The sequence below is a fragment of the Prionailurus viverrinus genome, chromosome C1 (assembly GCF_022837055.1).
Source record: "Prionailurus viverrinus isolate Anna chromosome C1, UM_Priviv_1.0, whole genome shotgun sequence".
NCBI classification, from domain to species: Eukaryota; Metazoa; Chordata; class Mammalia; order Carnivora; family Felidae; genus Prionailurus; species Prionailurus viverrinus.
In genome coordinates, this window is record NC_062568.1 from 99,813,588 (window position 1) to 99,831,624 (window position 18,037).

Here is an 18,037-nt window from a genome sequence, read left to right on the forward strand (position 1 = left end):
TGTTCTGTGTAACGCATCATTTAGTCCCCGGGAGGGCCTCAGAAAGAGGCGTTCCTAATCCTGTATACACAGGAGAGGTCGCATGGCTTGGCTAAGATTCGCGTTTGGCACAGCTCTGTGCCCTGGTACGATTGAGTCCTCTGGACTCTGTCCACACTGCCTCCGAGCCTGGGAAACCCATCTTCCTCGCCCTTCCTCCCAGCTCCCCCAGTCTTGGCCGCTAGGGCCCAGCTCCAAAACCGCCTCCTCCAGGGAGGCGTCCTGGCTGCTCTGGGTGTCATAGAAATCTCCTGTCCCCGGCTCCGAGGACACACATGGAGCCTGCTGCACCACGTGGGGTCAAGCTCCCAGCTTTGCAGATGGCCCCCACAGAGTACCTCGGGTGCACTCCCTATAGCAGGAATTGTGCTTGTTCTCTGGGGCCTCCGGAACACTCCGGCAGGGTCCTCCTACACTGCCTTTGTGGGGCGGACCTTAGGTGGGCTGGTGGGTCACCAGCGTAACTTTCGTCTCCATCCTCTGGGCTATGTAAGCTCGAGATTGAGAGCCTGCCCTGGGCGGTGGGCAGCTTCCCTAGGGATTCTGGAGAAGGCTGAAGAGCTGCACCCACTGGGGCTCGAAACCTGTGCAGGTCAAGGCCACATCAGAGGGGTCTGAACTGCAACCCTAGGCCAAACACACGCCGCTAAGAGAAGGAATATTCCATCTCTTCTCTGGAGTTGGTGCCATCATTTCTGGTATCTTCTGGGAAGCCTTTGGCTCCAGCATCCCTGAGAAGTGGGCCTGGGGTCTCCACAGGAACGGGAGAGAACACAGAGGCCTTGCGATGAGCCCAGCTTCACTGGCTAAAATGTAGATCATACCTAGACAGGCAGCGAGCTAGTGCCCAGCATCTGCTGAAGGGCTGGCCAGTCTTCCGGAGCCATCTGCACAGAAAATAAAGGTGCCAAACACCGTCCATTCCCCACACAATTTACCAGTTTTCATTTGGTAGAGCGCCTTTCCCATTCCTGTTCGCTCTGAAGGGTTAAACAATTCAACTGACCAAGTTTGGCCTTCAGAGTGGAATCACGAATAACATCCTCCCTCTATTGCGATTCGAGGGACCTCCCCGAAGTCTCGCTTGTCCAGGCCATCAATGCCCGCCCCCCGCCCCGGCTTCCCAGAGGGGAGAGGTGGGTTTGGTTTACGAAAATTGCATCATCAAAGGGGACCCGTCCTTGGAATCACCGCCCTTCAGCACATGGGAGATGTCACCTGCCTGGGACGCGATCACACCGTCCTCTGCTTTGGGCTTCCCAGGAGCTGCGTTACCGCTGCCGCACAGGGTGATGTAGCCAAAGGCACATTTCCCAGTGATGTTCGCTGAACTTGTCAGCCCACGTGCAAGTCCCCTCACCTGTCGTTTTGGTTTGGGTTTTGGTTTTGGTTTTGCCAGCACAGGCACAGACACTAGGGACAGAATCGGTGGGGCACAGTGCGGTTTGGAGTAGCCACTGTGAGGCTCATACAGATGGACCGTGTGGGAATGGGATGCAGTCAGCAGGGATCCACACATGGGACACCTTTCCTGCAGTGCTCCGAAGTCCATGACCCATCCTTTCTGCCCGGCCCCCCTGCACAACGCAGTGAGTCAGGGAGCACCAAGTTGCATGAAGTGCACGTGGAGCAGTGGATGCCGCTTCTGAGTTCCTGCCTCGTGCATCTCAGTGTCCCTTACAGCAAGGATCGGGGCCCTTGTTCACATCTCCGCTGAGACTCACAGTGATGAGGGAGGGCACGGCCGCTTACTGAGTTTTGGCAGTGTGCCAGACTCCGCAGACGTGCTGTGCGACAGCCGGGGTGGGTGCCGTTCCCACTTTACAGGTGAAGACACTGAGGCCCAGGGTGCCTGTCACTTGCTAGCAAATGACAAAACCGGGCCTCACACCCAAGACCGTCTGGATCTATGGCTCATGTGCCTCTTGCCCTAGTATCCCAAGCTCCTTAGGCCACGGAGACATTTCACACCCCCCCCCCCCCCCCCCCCCGAGACTGTCATTTGACTGACGTGCAGCTCTGGAGCGATCCGGCTTTCAATCTGAGCGTAAAGTGCACTGTGCTGGACTTCAAGCCTGCTCGTCTGCCGATTTCGCTTTCCTCCACATGAGCACCTTCCTGCTCCAAAGACACGGGGTGTCTCTTCCGCCTGGCTCCTTCCGTTAAGGGGAAAGTGACCTGGTAAATCATCTGCACATTAGTGTGAGTTTGTTTTCGTGACCTTCCCAAGGTCTGTGTGCTTTTAAGAAAAGTAGTGAAACCGTTCCAGTGGGTGTTACTCAAGATGCGAGGAATTATAAGGAGAAGGAACATGATCTGTTAGTCTTTCCCAGGGAATCCCAAGCAGAGTCCTCCACAGGGCAAGAGAAATTTGGAGGCCAGGAAGCCCTTTCTCGGCCCCCTAGAGCCATGCCAAATTGGAATGCTTCCATTTCGGCTTATTAGAGGCCACCTGGGACCCATCAAGTGTCTGTGATGCAGCCACAGCCCTGGCCAGCACGGCGACCTTGGGGCATGGGCCAGCTGCCCAAGCAAGATATGGGGACTCACACCCTGCCTTGGCCCCTGGCCTCCCGCTCAGGGCCCAGGGACCGCACTGAGATTCATTTCTGCCTCACTGTAACTCAGACCTGCATTGTGCTAGGACCAGGCCTCCTTCCAGAGACACCTGCTGGCTCCTCCCCTCGGTCAGTGCCAGGGCAATGCAGCTCCTCTCACTGAAACCCTTTGCTTCCCTGGGCCCAGGCCCAGGGTAGCCCGGCCCACATTCTCCGAGCTAATTGCCTCCGTGGTCTTAATGGAAATGACCACAGTAAGTGAAGACTGTGCTAATCCCTAGGGAGTGGACAGTCCAGAGAGCTGGGGGCCCCTAACATATCCAGTCTGTTCTGGAAGATGGCTGCTTTCTCCTCTCCAGCCCCTCCAGCTTTGGGCCAGCCTCTCTGGCCCTCTCTGAGCTCAGTCCTCAGGGCAGCACCTCTGTGATATAGCAACAGATGACTTCATCCGAGGAGAATTCCTCCAGCTGCTCGTGCAGCTGCCCGGTCATGTTTCGATGACCCAGTTTTCCTGATTCTGTGTCTGAACCCTCTGCTGACCTGCCCCGTCCTCGCTGGCAGAAATGCACCAGAGTCACTACTAATGGGGCTTCAACTAGAGCCGGGCTCGCAGAGGAGGGTCCTCTTTGCCCCCTTGCATTAGACCAAGGACACTGCCGACGCAAGACAACCTTCACCCCCAGGACCACCAGCCGAGCAGCACTTGGCTTTTAGACCTCAGCACAGAAAAATTCTGGGTTTCGGTATAAAAGCCCTCACACCACCGTCGCAGCTTCCCAGACTGGCCGTCTTGCCGTGTAGGATCAAAAACAAATGTGCGTTTTCTTCAGAGGGGGTGGGGTGAGCCATAGAAAATTCAATCTTAGAGTTTCTTCCCCAGAAACTTAAAAAGAGAGCCATGTCTTTGAAATGACATATGGTGTGGGGTGTGTGTGTGTGTGTGTGTGTGTGTGTGTGTGTGTGTGTCTCCCCACCGGAAGGACGTGGTTTAGTTTGGATTTTTTTTTTAAGTTAAAAAAAGCGCCCACAATGAAAACAATGTGGAAGGATCTCGTTCAGTATGTCCCTCAGAGGCAGCTCTCACTCTCTGTGTGTGTCTTCGTGTTCCTTGGGTGCTGCTGACGGCCTCTGGCCCGAATGATTTCTCCCGACTCCAGAATGGAATTTCTCCTGCAGCCCGGGTGAGGGGCTCTGAGCAAAGCCTTCACTTCTGAATGAGGGGTGCATGGGGACAGTCCATGCCGGTCTGAAAGGGTCCTGAGACCTCAGATGGGCTGGATCAGTCTTCATCCCGTGGGTTGCCTCGTGTGCACAGCTGGCCCCAGAGACAGCTGGCTGGGGCAGTGGTCCTACCCGTGGGCTCAGGTGACTGGACCCGGGGCTGGTGGGCTGAGTGCCTCTCGAAGGGTTACTGGTCCCTAGTAGTGAGTTGTATGGATAGGGCCACAGCAATAAAGCAGTGTCTGTACCCGGAGCTCCTTCTGTGTCCTGCTCAGGGATCCCTCCTCAAGCCTCAATGTGTCACTGGTTGGGACAAGCATGGCTCTTACTCCGGGTTCACAAACAGCAGGATTGTCCTGGTAGGAAGGAACTTAACTCATCTAATTCCTACTGTACAAATGGGAACCGTAATGCCCAGAGAGGAGACACGATTTCCCCAATGTCCCATGGCCTGGCCCGCAGTCCTGATTTAAGAGAAAGCCACGTCCCGCCGTAAACCTCCACAGCCTGCACCCCAGTGATCGGGCAGAAAGAGAGCAGCCCCAGCTGCAGCAGAGCTCTGTGTCTTATGTCTCTTCCCAGAAGCCCCAGGGTCCTCCTTCCCATCACACACACACACACACACACACACATACACACACACAGAGCAGCTGGCTTCAGCCTTGGCCCCACCTCCATTTCATGTTCACCTGGTAAACTACTATGAGCACTTCATTTCTGCAGATTTTATAGCTGTTTAGACCCGGGTGAAGTTGCATTAACCCTGAGCAGAACACTCCTAGATGGTGAGGTGGAGGGGAAGGTCTGGGCTCTGAGAGCATTAGGGGACCGCCTTCCACTTCTGCAGGTGGCAGGATGAGGGAGGAAAGGAGCACACCCGGGTTTTGCAGGGTGGGGGTGGAGGGGGTGGCCGGTGGGAGGACTGGAGATTCTGGGGTAAATATAGCCTGGGGTGCAGTGAAGACCAGGAATTGGTATCTGCAAAGTACGGAGAGCAGGGCCCAGTGCTGCATGAGCATTTGTTAAACATAATATGTACTCAAGGTGGGACCAGGAGAAGCCCCGGGATCACCCTCCCACCCAGCGACTGCCTCTGGCCATTCATTGTGTCTGAGCAGAGGGAAAAGCCCTCGACCAGCTGTCCAGCTGCCTTGGATTCTCTTCCGGGTTCTGTTGTTTATTATCCTTGTGACTTTGAGCGGAAGTCACCCCTTGCCTCCCATTTCCACATCTGTGAAATGGGCATAGCAGCCTATCCTGGCTGCCTCAGGGGGCTTTCGGGTATGCAGGGAAACACTCAGAAACACACAGGAGCAAAGTACTTTTATTTTATTACCAATACTATACTCTGGTCTGCCTGGCCACATTTAAAATAAAGAAACTTACAAAAAGCAAAAGGCCCTTTCCTGAACATCCGGGGAAGCGAACGCGGCTTCCGTGTTCCGGGTCCCTGGGGGTTCAGGGAAGGCTGTCTCATCGCCCAGTCTGTAAGCAGGCCGGCACTGACCCCCCCGCCCTCCCCAGGTTTGCGGGGAGCTCTGAGCAACTTGTCCGACGCTCCACAGCTAGTAAAATAGTGTGTTCATAGTGGATCAGGGACTGCGGGGCTCCAAATGTTAGTGAGAATTGTCATCGGCAGTAGTATCATTTATGGAGTGTTTCCTGTATGCACAGGCACAGGGCTAAGCACTGCCCCTGCAGGAACATTTTATGTTCATAGCAACCATAAAGGAGGTTACTGTTACCCATTCTCAGATGAACAAATGGTGACTCAGAGAAGGAGAGAGGCTTGCTTGATATCATGCAGCCGGTGAGCCCCAGGTTTGTGCTCTGGATCTCTGACTCCCAGGGGCTCTGGCATCCTGTTACTGCCACCAGGGTCACACCCGGGGTCCAGCCTCACCTCTCAGGGGACATGGACTGGCCTAAGGGAACAGCATGGTCGCTTCAGCAATCTCCAGCCCCGGAAGTGAGGGCCCGACCCAGAGGGATGGGACCCCACGTCTGGTGTCCTGTCTGATGGCCATGTCCCCTCTGAGGCCAAGATGTGTGGAGTCTGTGTTTGGCAAATTGATTTCATCAGGGTGAGAAGATTTGCTTTCTTTGTTCCCAGTCCCCATGAAAGGTGTCAGGATTGGGGGATGATGAGGATAAATGTGATTATGTAAAAATTCAGGTTAAAATTTCAGGAGAGAAGTTTTCTTTTAGGAATCCATGGTGTTCGTGGGGTGCCTGGCTGACTTAGGCGGTAGAGCACACTACTCTTGATCTCACGGTTGTGAGTTCGAGCCCCAACATTGGGTGTAGAGATTACATAAAAATTAAAAGAAAATCTTAAAGAAAAGAATTCATGGTGTTCAACCCAACATCCATCAACAAATGAATGACAACCACATGGGGTAAATCCATGCGATAGAATAGCACTCAGCCTTGAAAAAGGAAATCATGACACCTGCTACACCAGAGGAACCTTGAGGACATTATACTAAGTGACCTAAGCCAGACAGAAAAGGACACGTGCTGTAGGATTCCTTCTACTCCTATGAGCCATGTGGAGTAGTCAGATCATAGAGATGGGAAGGAGAAGATGGTTGCCAGGGGCTGGCGGGGAGGGAGAATGGTGAGTTAGTCTTTAATGGGAACAGGGTCTCCGCTGGGGAAGATGGAAATGTTCTGGAAATGGATGGTGGGCGTCCAGCAATTTGAATGTGTGAATGCCACTGAGCTGGACACGTAAAAATGGGTCAAAGGGTAAATATTATGTTACATATGCTTGACCACCACGAAAAGAGAACTCATAGTGCTTATAGTACAGTACCAGAATGCATTTGCACAGAAACTGTTAGCAGAGTTATGCATATATATTCATTACCGTGGGCTGGGCAGTCAGCTGGCTCGTACGTGTATAAAACAAACCCGTCCCCATTTCTTGCATAGATTCGGCGATCCAGACTCAACACTCCCACTGGCCCATGGCCTTCAGCCTAAGAACTGACTGAGAAATCTCCCCTTCTTAGCCCTTTTCCCGGTCTACCTACTTTTTAAAGAGGCTTGTTTTCCTAAAGCCTATAATTATGTTTGCCTCCAGGGTACCCAGGAATTTTTTTTTTTTTTTTTAAGTAAGCAAAGAGCATCCTACAATTATCATGATGATTTGTTGAGGGCAGGCCAAGTGCAGACACAACCCTGGAAGCGATGTTCACGTGTTGGTGTTTGCGTCTTGGAGGCACCCACCAGCTCACTTGGGGTCAGTAATTAATACGAAGAGCTGGAGACTTAACAGGCCCACGTAGGTGTCCACTCTTTGCCGCCAGCAGGACGGGGGAGGTGGTTCAGTGGGATTGCGCCTTCCTGAGGCTGGCCGCAGCCGGGAGCGGGGCCCCGGCTTCACAGATGGTTCTAGGTAAACATTTCCAGCCAGGGTGACTGCAGCATCCGGATGCCGTCACCCGGGGCTGCCGGAGCCACACGCAGCCGAGGCCGAGATGGGCAGCAGCCCGTCGGCTCTGTCAGCCCTGATTTGTGGCTGAGCCTTAATCTCCCTGAGTTCAAAGAGCGCTTAGCTGCTTGTCTTTGTCAAGAGCGCGGTTGGGGATCTTTTATGTGAAAGATGTAGGATTCTCGGGCTGACTTTGATTATTTATTCATCCCCCTCCGTGGGTGTGTGATAGCCAGGGCACCGCGGAGCCCCCTGTCCTGGCTACTCTTGCTCTGAAATTCATTGAGCTTTAAAGCCCTTTGAAAATTGCTGTTTGAGGGAGGGGAAAAGTTTTTGAAGGCCTGTTTCTCTCTCCCACTCCACAGTGCCACAACACCTTTTGCCACCGTTTCATGCTCCCTTACCGATTGACATGAGACACCAGGAGGGAAGGTACCATTATGAGCCCCACTCTGTCCACGGCGTGCACGGGTAAGTTCTGCCCTCCACCCTCCACCCCAGCATGTTGTCACCTGTCACCCCGGAGGCCAGCAGCCTCAGCCACCTGTCATGCCTCCATCTGTCTTTCTGGATTTCCTGATCTGCACTGTCCTGAGCTGATGGTCACCTCTGCCACCCGGGAGGGCGATGAGCGGGGGCCCTGCGCACATGTGTTGGTGGGATCCGTCTGGTTCCCTGAGAATGAAGCCCCGCTTGGCTCACACGTCACCACCTCCAAGGCTGCAGGCTGTCCCGGTGTACCCATAGCACCTTGAGGCTCTGTGTGCACCCACGCAGTGGGAACCCCCTCCAGGCCAGAGGTCCTTCATAAGTACCGGGACTTTAGTTATATGTTGTCGTAGGATAATACTTCATAGCACCCTTTTTTACACGTCTCAGTTTAGAATATTATAGAGTCACCCTGATGATAAGGACAAGCTCCATGTTATATTTTGGGGCCTGTTCCCTCTCCCTGCTCTGAGATCCCCGGTAGAAAGGGCCTCACCCAGTGCCGTCTCGCTAAACCTAATCCTGCCCCTCTTTATTCCCACCTGAGTCTTCGAAGCCACCAAGTTTTCTCGGTCTTTGCGATTCAAAGACTCAGCCCGGTGCTGCCGCATCCATTCTGCTTTCAGAGGAGAGGCTGGAACCTTCTCCTTACCCCCACATCTCTGCTGCTCCTCACACCTGTCTTGGAGGGAGCCTATTGCAAAGGGCCAACCGGCCCCGGGGCCCCTCTAGACCCAGCCACCTCACCGGTCCACGCCAAGTCGCTGTTCACAGTCCTAGGACACACAGCCCTGCCACAGTTCCCCGTGCCCGGAATGCACCCTCCTCCTGGGGACCACACCGAGTGGGGGCCCTTCCCCTGGGATCATCTGTTTTCACACCTACTCCCCCCCAAAAGGCTCTGAACTTCCCTCTCATTGCCCCATTGCCAGTGGCCTATACGTAACAGGTGCTTGATCAATGTTTGCTGAGTGAGAACACTCCCCACCCACCCACCCACCCACTGAAGACAAACCCTGCTTCCTGCCTCTCCCAGCTCCTGTCTGAGTGAAGTCAGTGAACTCTTGCCGAGCCGGCCCCACCTTCAAAGCAAGCACTGTACCTGATCAGGAGCCCGGGGACTGAGAAGGTCCCAGCCCTCAGGCGGCTCCTGTTTCTGGGCACCCATTGTTGCCTCCCCAAGGCAGAGCCAATCTGGGACTTTGCTTTTCTTTCCTTTAACGTATCTTTTACTTTGAAATAATTTCAGACATGTGAAAACAGTTGCAAAAATAGTGCAAAGGTTTCCATTATCCCCTCCACTGTTCACATCTTACGTGACCAAAAAGACTGATACAGTGTCATTGACTAACTTGTAAATCTTACCCACATTTCCTCAGTTTCCCCACTAATTTTTTTTTTTTTTCCTGTTCAGGATCCAGCCTTTGCATTTAGCAGTCAAACCTCCTTCAATCTGAGATAGTGGCTTAGTTTCTCTTGTCTTTCATGACCTTGACCCTCTCGAAGAGGACAGGCTAGTACAAAATGTGCAGATTTGGGACACTTACGTGAAAGTTGCCTCATGATTAAATTCAGAATAGGGGCACTTGGATGGCTCAGTCGGTTAAGCATCCGACTCTTGGTTTCAGCTCAGGTCATGATCTCACGGTTCTGTGAGTTCAAGCTGGGCATCAGGCTTTGTGCTGACATGGTAGAGCCTGCTTGGGATTCTCTCTCTCCCTCTCTCTCTCTGCCCCTCCCGAGCTCATGCTTTCTTTGTCTCTCTCAAAAATGAATAAATAAACTTAAAAAAAATTCCAGAATAAGCATTTTGGGGTATAATACCTTAAAAGTGGTTTGGTGCCCCTTCCTAGTACATCATGCCATGCACATGATGGCAATACTTCTCGTCATGGGAGATGTTAATTTTTCTCGTCACTGGAGATCACTTAGTTAACGTGAGGTCTGCTGGGTTTCTCTACTTTAAAGCTGGTCCCTTTGTAAGTAATAAGTATCTTGGGCGGTGATACTTGGATAATATGTAAATATCCTGTGTCTCATCATATCTTCACCCACTAACTTTAACATCCATGGACAGTTCTCAACAGAATTACTAGTGTTTGCCAAATGGTGATTTTCTATTTCCATCATTCCTTCCACATTTATCACCTGGAATTCTCCTGTAAGAAATAGTCCCTTCTCCCCTGTGTCTTTCTTTCTTTGGCTATTTACTTACACCAAATAAATGCCTGGATAGTCGTGTTACTCTGAGGTATATTCTGTTGTGGTCACTATTTTTGTGTGGTTGCAGTGACCACAGATTTGGACTTTGGGAGTCCCCTAGAGTTGTCTCCCGGGTCTTTCAAATAAATACTGGAAATTTCTCATTTCATGGCAGCGCATGTCGCCGGTTCTCACTTGACTAGGGCCTGCTGCTGGTCCAGCTGGTAGGTGATGGGGCCCTTGCAGCCCTCTGCCCACCTCCCAGCCCCTCCAGCCGCAGGGGCTGAGACTACAGCTCTGGCGGCTAGCTTATGGGGGATGCACACATTTGGAGCTAGTGAATCATCCAAAAATTGCTCAGTCGATAGCATCTGAGAACCCGAAGGAGAATCAAGGAAGCTGAGTCCCTATTTGGGAGGGCATTGGAGTTGCTGACTTTCTGCTCTTGAGAAATAGTGGGGCTCATTCAGTGACACAGATCCTCGGAAAGCAGACCCGCAGGGAAGTGTCCCCTGCAAGGGACCCGGTGCTGGTCAGAGACATGGGTGGTGCCGGTGGCTCCTTGGAGGCACAGCCCACGCAGGATTGCAGCACCGTTGAGGTGACTATCTTGGCTCACATGTCCACACAAACCTGGCGACCACAGCAGAGCTATATGAGACCCCACCATTGACGACTGCCATTTCTCATAATAATTCCGACCTACTAAACAGGCTCTGTTATATTTCATGTTCTCATCTCTCTTAATCCTCTCAACAGCCCTGTAAGACAGGCATTTCATACCATCCCATTTTACAGAAGAAATTGAGGCAGCACAGACAGGTTAAATAACTAATCACCAGGGTCACCCACTTAGGGAGTGGGAGAATTAGAAATCTAATTACAACCTCCTGACCCCAGGCCCTCAGCTGCACGCTGGGCTCTCTCCTGGGGGCACATAGATAAGCACTGGTCTCCTGGACAGGCCCAGCTGATTCCTTCTTGAAAGCACACAGAGCCCTTTGTTAGGGCACCACCCCCTCAGTCAGTGGTTCCCCAAACCTCTGGACCCGCAGCATTAGCATCCTCTGTTAGGAATACGGATTCTCAGGCCCTAGGCCAGACTGCTGAGTCAGAGACTGGGGTAGGGCTCATGTTTGGGTTTAACATGCCCCCAAGCGATGCTTCTATGGGCCTCCCGTCACTGAATGAGGGAGCCCTGACGGGAGCCCTCAGTGCTGTCCCCCTGGGGCTGATGGAGATCTAAGAGATGGTCCCTGAGTCTTCTCCAGGCTTTGTCATTCACCGGCCTTGGGTTGGACACAAGTCATGTCCCCTCTCTGGGCCTGCTTCCTTCCCGGCCAGTGAAGGGTGCGGCATGGACAGAACACTGGTAGAAGCAGAAAGCCTTAGTGGCAGGCAGCTGGGGACGTCTGGCCAGATCAGTGGGCCTGTGGAAATGGCCTTGTCACTCACTGGCCCAGATGACTCTTTCACCAGACTTGATACCTGAGGGGCAGTGAATTAGTAGTCTCCTGTTGCTGCTATAACAGTTTACCCAGTGGCACAACACGATACTAACTTATTCTCAGATAGTTCTGGAGGCCAGAAGTCTAAAGTAAATCAAGGTATTGGTAGGGCTGGTTCCTTCTGGAGACTCCAGAGGAGAATCTAGCTTCTTGACTTTCATAGTTTCTGGAGGCTCCCCGTGATCCTTAGCCGGTGACCCTTGCCTCTTGTCACATTGCCTTTTCTCCCCTGCTTCTGTCCTCACATTCTCTTCCTCTTCTATAATACTCTTCTCTTTCTGCCTCTCTTATAAAGATGCCAGTGAGGGCTTTTAGGGTCCCCCCCCCCCAGATAATCCAAGATAATCTTCCTGTCTCAAGATCCTTAATTCTATAACATCTGCAAAGTCCTTTTTTCCCCTAGAAGGTCACAGTCACAGATGCCAGGGATTAGGGCCTGAATGTCTCTGGGGCTTATTTGGATCCCCAAACCCCCGTGGCCAGTATGGCATCACCCAGGAGAATATAACAAAAGGCATCAGCCGTGTGTGCAGGGCCTCCGGGAGGCCAGGCTCTGCCAGGGAGGGAGTCAAGTATGGTATATTGGTTTCACCTTCCCCACTGCCCTGTGAGATGCAGCTGGTGAGCTTCAGAGGGGGGCAGCGACTTCTTGCCAGTCGGCCCTGCGAGGTGGGCATGCCGTCCCCCTTCCCCAGCTAGGGAGGGGCTCTCCTGGTTAACACCCCAGTGACGGGCAGAAGCACTGTGTTCCCAAAGCCCCGTGCCCTGCCAGGATGCGCTTTCAAGGGCTCCACATAATCCTCGGGACAGTCGGTCCCCACCGGCCACACGGGGACACTGGCCAGTACTTCAGGGCTGGCCTGGGGCCCTGGGAAGTCCACCCCTTCCCTCTCCCGCACCGGTGCCTCAGGTGGGAAACAGGACAAAGCCTACACGAAAAAAACGGCCCCGGTGGGCTCTGGCTTCTGTGATTAATGCGGTTGGAGCCTGGGGGAGCGCCCGATCCATCAAGCCCCTCCGGTAGCCCACGCCGCCTCTGCGGCGCTAAATGCGTCTAATTACACAAACGTTGCGCAGCAAATGAGGTGCGGTGTCGTCTCTTGTCTGCGGGGTGGGGGCCTCCGCCTACGGCTCCGCGCCGGGGCCGCTGCCCATTGGCTGTCCTGGGCCCCACAGTCCGGTGATTGGGCGCCTCGGGCGCATGCGCTCCGGGGACAGTGCTCCACCGCGCGTGCGCCGGAGGTCCTCCCGCTAGACCAGGGAAGTGCTCTGCCACCGACCCTGCCAGCCCACCTGGCCTTGAACCCCAGCGCTGAACTCAGCCGACCAATCTGAAAGGATTAACCTGAGTTTCTCCTTCTGTAATAGGCCATAATAATAGCACTTGTCCCATCTGAGGAGTTGTTTTGAGAATGAAATGGGGTCATATAAGTAAAACAGGCATTCAGTGGATGTTAACGGTGAATATTCTCACAGTTGCTATGTCCGTTTGCTTATTGGAGGGCGGGGGGTGTCATTGCAGGCCGAGGGACCTTGTGGCGGAGGTAGGCCATGACATGACCTTCAAAGAGGATTCTGTCTGGTGGCCATGACATAAGAAGGTGGAAAATAGGACTGAAGAAGTAGCACTGGGGATGGGGAGGCGTGGGGCCGTTTTTTCTCCCAGTTGAAAGACTTTGGACTTTATCCCCTTGGCAACCAGGAGCGAGAGGGAGGGGTCAGATTTATTTCCAGGGTGCCTGTAGGAGCAGCTAGGGGATGGAGAGGAGAAGTGGGGAACCCGGCAAAGGGACCTGCCAGAGCCTGTCATCGTGTCCCAGGCAGATGAGGAGCAGGGTCCAGGCTGACTGTCCTCCCCTCCAACAGGCGGCTACAGAGGGGAGAGTGGGGTATAGGGTTCAGTGTGTGGAAACCCAGCCCACACAGCCCAGCTGGACGGCCTCCTCCTCGATGCCTGCCTCCTACCCTGACACAGCCAACGTTCCCTGTCCCCTGGAGGTGCAAACCCACAGCAGGACTTGCACAGCTCCCTAATGCTCAAGTGGTTCTAGAAGAGTACCTGGCACTGTCGGTGAATTCTGTGGGCAGCATTTCTTTTCTTTTCTTATTTTTATGTTTATTTACTCTTGAGACAGACAGAGACAGAGCATGAGTGGGGGAGGGGCAAAGAGAGAGGGAGACACAGCCCCTGAAGCAGGCTCCAGGCTCTGAGCTGTCAGCACAGAGCCCAAAGCAGGGCTCGAACTCACAAACTGTGAGATCATGACTTGAGCCTAAGTTGAAAGCTTAACAGACTGAGCCACCCAGGTGCCCCTTGGGGCAACATTTCTTATCTGTATAAACCACAAGTGGTGCGGAGATAAATGGGCAGGGGGGTTGTTTCTGCTGGTCAGGTGGGGTTCTCTTGTGACCTCCCCCTGACTTCCCCTTGGGAATATGATCCTGAGTGCCTGAGAGTCCATTCTCGAGAGCAAGAAGAAAAGGCCGGCCAATCAGTGGGGGCAAACATTCCCTGTAGACTTTCCATAGCCTTGTGACTGCTGGTGGGAAACGTGGGGGGGGGGGGGGGGGCTCTTTGGATCCCCTCCTGGCCCCTGCCCTTGGAAACAGGCTTGCTAGGCATAGTGGGGACAGAGACTGAGGCATGGCATGTAGGGCCCCCAGCTGGAGCTCCCCATTTGCCCCGTGTAAGCAGTCACGCAAGCAGGAGTGTGGGAATCAGTGGGCCAGGATCAACCCGTGCCCTGTCGTGGAAGGGGTCAACCTTCCACTCCCCGTGTGGCTTATGGGGTCCTTCTCATCCCCGCCCAGCCATGGGGCGTCAGAGAGGACCAATTCCAGCTGCTTCCAGCCCAGGAGGGTACGCAGAGACCATCTCGTCCCGCAGTTCTCAAACCTGGCTGCGAATCTGAACTCGGGTCTGTCTTAAAGATGCACATTCTTAGGCCCAAGCCTAGAAGTTCTGGTTCTTTTGGGCTAAAATGGGGACTGGGAATCTGTTTACAGACACCCACAGGCCAGCACTTGGGGACCACCGCAAGCCACTGCTTATTTTATACCCAAGAAAACAGGCCCGGGGCTGTGTGTTGGCTTCCCAGAGTCCTAGGATCAGCAGGCTGTAGGCCTTTCCCTCTCAGTGATAACGGGTCCAAAGTACGAGGTGTTAAAAATCCCCCGGTTCCTTTTTATCACCCATTCACAGATGCAGTCCCCATAAGTTGACCTAAATCTGTGCACATTCTCGGCTTGCAGAAGGGGGTGAGCTTCTGGAACGAGGGCAGCTACATCTTCCCAACCATGAGAAGGACAGTCCCTTTCTCTCTCCTCGTGCCTGATTCCATACCTGACCTCTGACATCCGTGGTGATGGCTGAACCTGCAGCACCGGCCTAGGTTCTAGAGCTGACCACCACTAGTCACTGCCATCAGGGCCACTTGATCCTGAGCTGTAGTTGGTGAGCAGGGTTCCAGCGGTCACGGCCCAAGGCCACCCGTATAGACAAGGAGAGAGGAGGGGGGTGGTCTTGCTAGGGACAGATGGCTCTGGGGCTTTAGCTATCAATTCATGTGAAGTCAGCATGAGGGCCCAGGTAGTTTGAGAAAAGAGGAAACGCCAGCTGGTGGGTGCGAGGGCCTGTGCCTTCCACCATCATCTGCACACTTTGTCACACGTGCAAATTATCCAGAGACCCCCTGAGAGAGCTGTTAAGGATGTCTGAACCCACCTCGTCCTGGTGCCTGCATATTAATGGGGATGTTTAAGCCCCTCTGTTGGTGTACTTCACAACGTAGTTGCTTTGCTGTTGCTGGCCGAGCTCCTGAACTTTCTATTCTGGAGGGATTTGAAGATGGTTTTTTCCAAGGTCAGTGTTCCATAAAGACTGCACCAGCTCGTCGTGAGATTAATAAACATGCAACCTGCTTTGTTTGGGGCCCCTGACAGCCCTGTCCTCAGCCCGCCTCGAGGCAGTAATATTTTCTGGTTGGTTCACGGTTCACCAGGTTCACGGTTCACAGAGGACTGGCTTTGTGTTTCGCAAAGAACGTTCTCTTCCCTCAGCAAATGTGCGCACTTCTTTTCAGAGATTCATGGAAGCAAGGAAGAGACTTTGGGAGGGCATATCTGCCTGGCTTCCGGGCTGAGATGCTGGGTGGGTCCACAGTTGCCCACCAGAGGCCTTGTCCTCCTCACTGTGGTCCAAGTTGTCCTTTTATCTCTAGGGAGCGCTCCTTAAAACCCGCTGTAACTGACCACTTCCTTCTCAGAGCAATGGGATGGCAGGTAGATGCAGAGCCCAGAGAACTGTGGAGCTGGCCTCCCCTCATGGCTCTCTGAGGGCCGAGTGGCTAATAAGTGTGGAACCTTGGCTCAAGGTGATGTGAGTGACCCTTAGAGACCCCTCTGGGCAGCAGGTCACTGGGGGCAGGCTGACTGAGGTGCAGGGTCCAGCCCTCTGGATTTAACTGTCACCTGCTCCCTATAAGGAAAGCAACATTGTCACATTTGCTTGCTAAGTGGAGAAACTGAGACACAGTGAGGTTGACCACTTTGTCTAGTGACATCCTCCTAGTAAGTAGCAAAGCTAGGACTGGAACCCGGGCAGTTTGACCCTAGAGGCCCCCTCTCTGCATGGACCTTTCTGCTAAAGACTCTCCCGGCTCTGAGAGCTTCAGATTCCCGGCTCCAGGAACGGGCTCTGCGGTGTGGGACAGACAGCTCATTTATAATGGAATCTGGCCTGTAAAAGTTTAATGAGGAGCGTGTCTGATAAGCCAGTCTGCTCTTTGATCTTTGCTGAACGCTGGCCCCTCGCAGAAGAGGAACTGCCTGGCTCTGGGCTTTGGAGAGAGCCTGTGCGGTCAGCCCAGGGCAGGAGGGGCCCCGGGAGTGAAAGGCATCTTGATGTGCAGAAAGGAGGCGGGTCTGCACTGGGGGAGGGCATATGCAAAGCAGGCATAGGGAAGGGCTTCCTGGTGGGAAAATCCTGCAGGGTTGAGAGGTGGTCTTTCTGGTTCTCCTGTCCCACTGGGCCACCATCCTCTTGAGCATTGCACATCCTACACCCCCAGGATTTGGGCAGGATGGGGTGGGGCCAGGGTTCAAATCCTGCCTATGCCACTTATACCCTTCATGTCTTTGGTCTGGCTGTTTAACTCTGTGAGCCTTGGTTTCCCCATCTCTAAAGTGGGGATCCAGGGACCCCTGGATGGCTCAGTCTGTTAAGCCTCTGACTTCGGCTTAGGTCATGATCTCACAGCTCGTGAGAGCCCCACGTCGGGCCCTGTGCTAACAACCTAGGGCTTGCTTCGGTTTCTGTCTCCTTCTGTCTCTGCCCCTCCCCCACTCTCGCTCTGTCTCGATAGATAAATAAATAAATAAATAAATAAATAAATAAATAAATAAAAATGGGGGTACAACAGCATCCCATGGGGTGGGCTTGAGGATTAGGTGAGTGGGTGTACGTAAAGCACATAGAACAGCCCCTGGTACATCGTGAGCTCCGGACAATGATTTGCCCTTTTCACCCTCATACTGATACCAGAAGGTAAAGCCACATTTCATCCCAGGTACTCTACTGGGTGCTGGGCAGATGTTACCATATCCAGTACCCCCAACACCTTGTAAGGTGAGTGATAGTCTCCCCATTTTTGGAGCAGAAAAACAGATCCCAGAATGTAAGAGCTCCCCAAGATCATTCAGCCAGTATGTGAGATCTGATTCTCCATCCTGAGCCTTTCTCTCTGCCATGATTGTCCTTGGAGAGGGAGTAACATCTCGTTGCAGGTCTTAGGGCTACGGTGGGTTATCCCTGCTGGCAAAGATGGGAACAGAACAATAGTCAACCCAAAGGAATTAATCAGTAGGAATAAAAAAATTTTTTAATTTTTTTTTTTTGAGAGGGAGAGCGCACGCTCACAGGGGAGAGGCAGAGAGAGAGAGGGAGACACAGAATCTGAAGCAGCCTCCAAGCTCCAGGCTCTGAGCTGTCAGCACAGAGCCCGACTCAGGGCTTGAAACCACGAATTGTGAGATCACCACCTGAGCCGAAGTCGGACACTTAACTGATTGAGCCACCCGGGTGCCCCACTAGGAGTAAAATTCCAGTTTGTGGGATAGATTGGCCTTTGAGGTGGGATCCTCTCCCAGGGCACAAGGTCGGGTTGCCCACTCTGGGTGGAAGCTGATGCCAGTGCCCAGAATGCATTCGCATTCAGCCTAGCTCATTGCTGCTGGCTTTCCTGGAGGTCACTCCTGCTGGCCTTGGTCAACCACAGTTGGGGGGACTCGTGAGCAGTGCTCTGCCCCTGAGTCCCACTGCTCTTTGAGCGTCCAGCACTGTGGCCGGCATTGCTGTGTCACTTACTCGTCCTGGTGCCCATGGAGAAGAGGTACACTGGGCACGGTGGGAGCCTTTTCTCCCATTCTCTCCTGCTGGGAGCTGCATTTCTGAGATGTGAACTTGACCCGCCCTGCCCAAGCAAGTAGAGTTTAGCTGTTGCCTAACTCGGGGGGGCCGGGAAGGTCTGAGCGCTCATTCATCTGACGTCACCCACCCAAGGCTAGGATGTGCCAGCCTTGTG

At 53.5% G+C, this 18,037-nt stretch overlaps 1 protein-coding gene across 3 annotated transcripts in view; it reads left to right on the forward strand.

Moving 5' to 3' along the window:
* The window catches only part of GLI2 (GLI family zinc finger 2), a 259,960-nt gene that overhangs the window by 187,618 nt on the left and 54,305 nt on the right, over positions 1-18,037 (forward strand). For all 3 annotated transcript variants that reach the window (XM_047873107.1, XM_047873108.1, XM_047873109.1), the window contains one exon: positions 7,623-7,728. In XM_047873107.1, the coding sequence (XP_047729063.1) occupies positions 7,623-7,728 (106 nt within the window). The remainder of the gene's footprint in view (positions 1-7,622; positions 7,729-18,037) is intronic.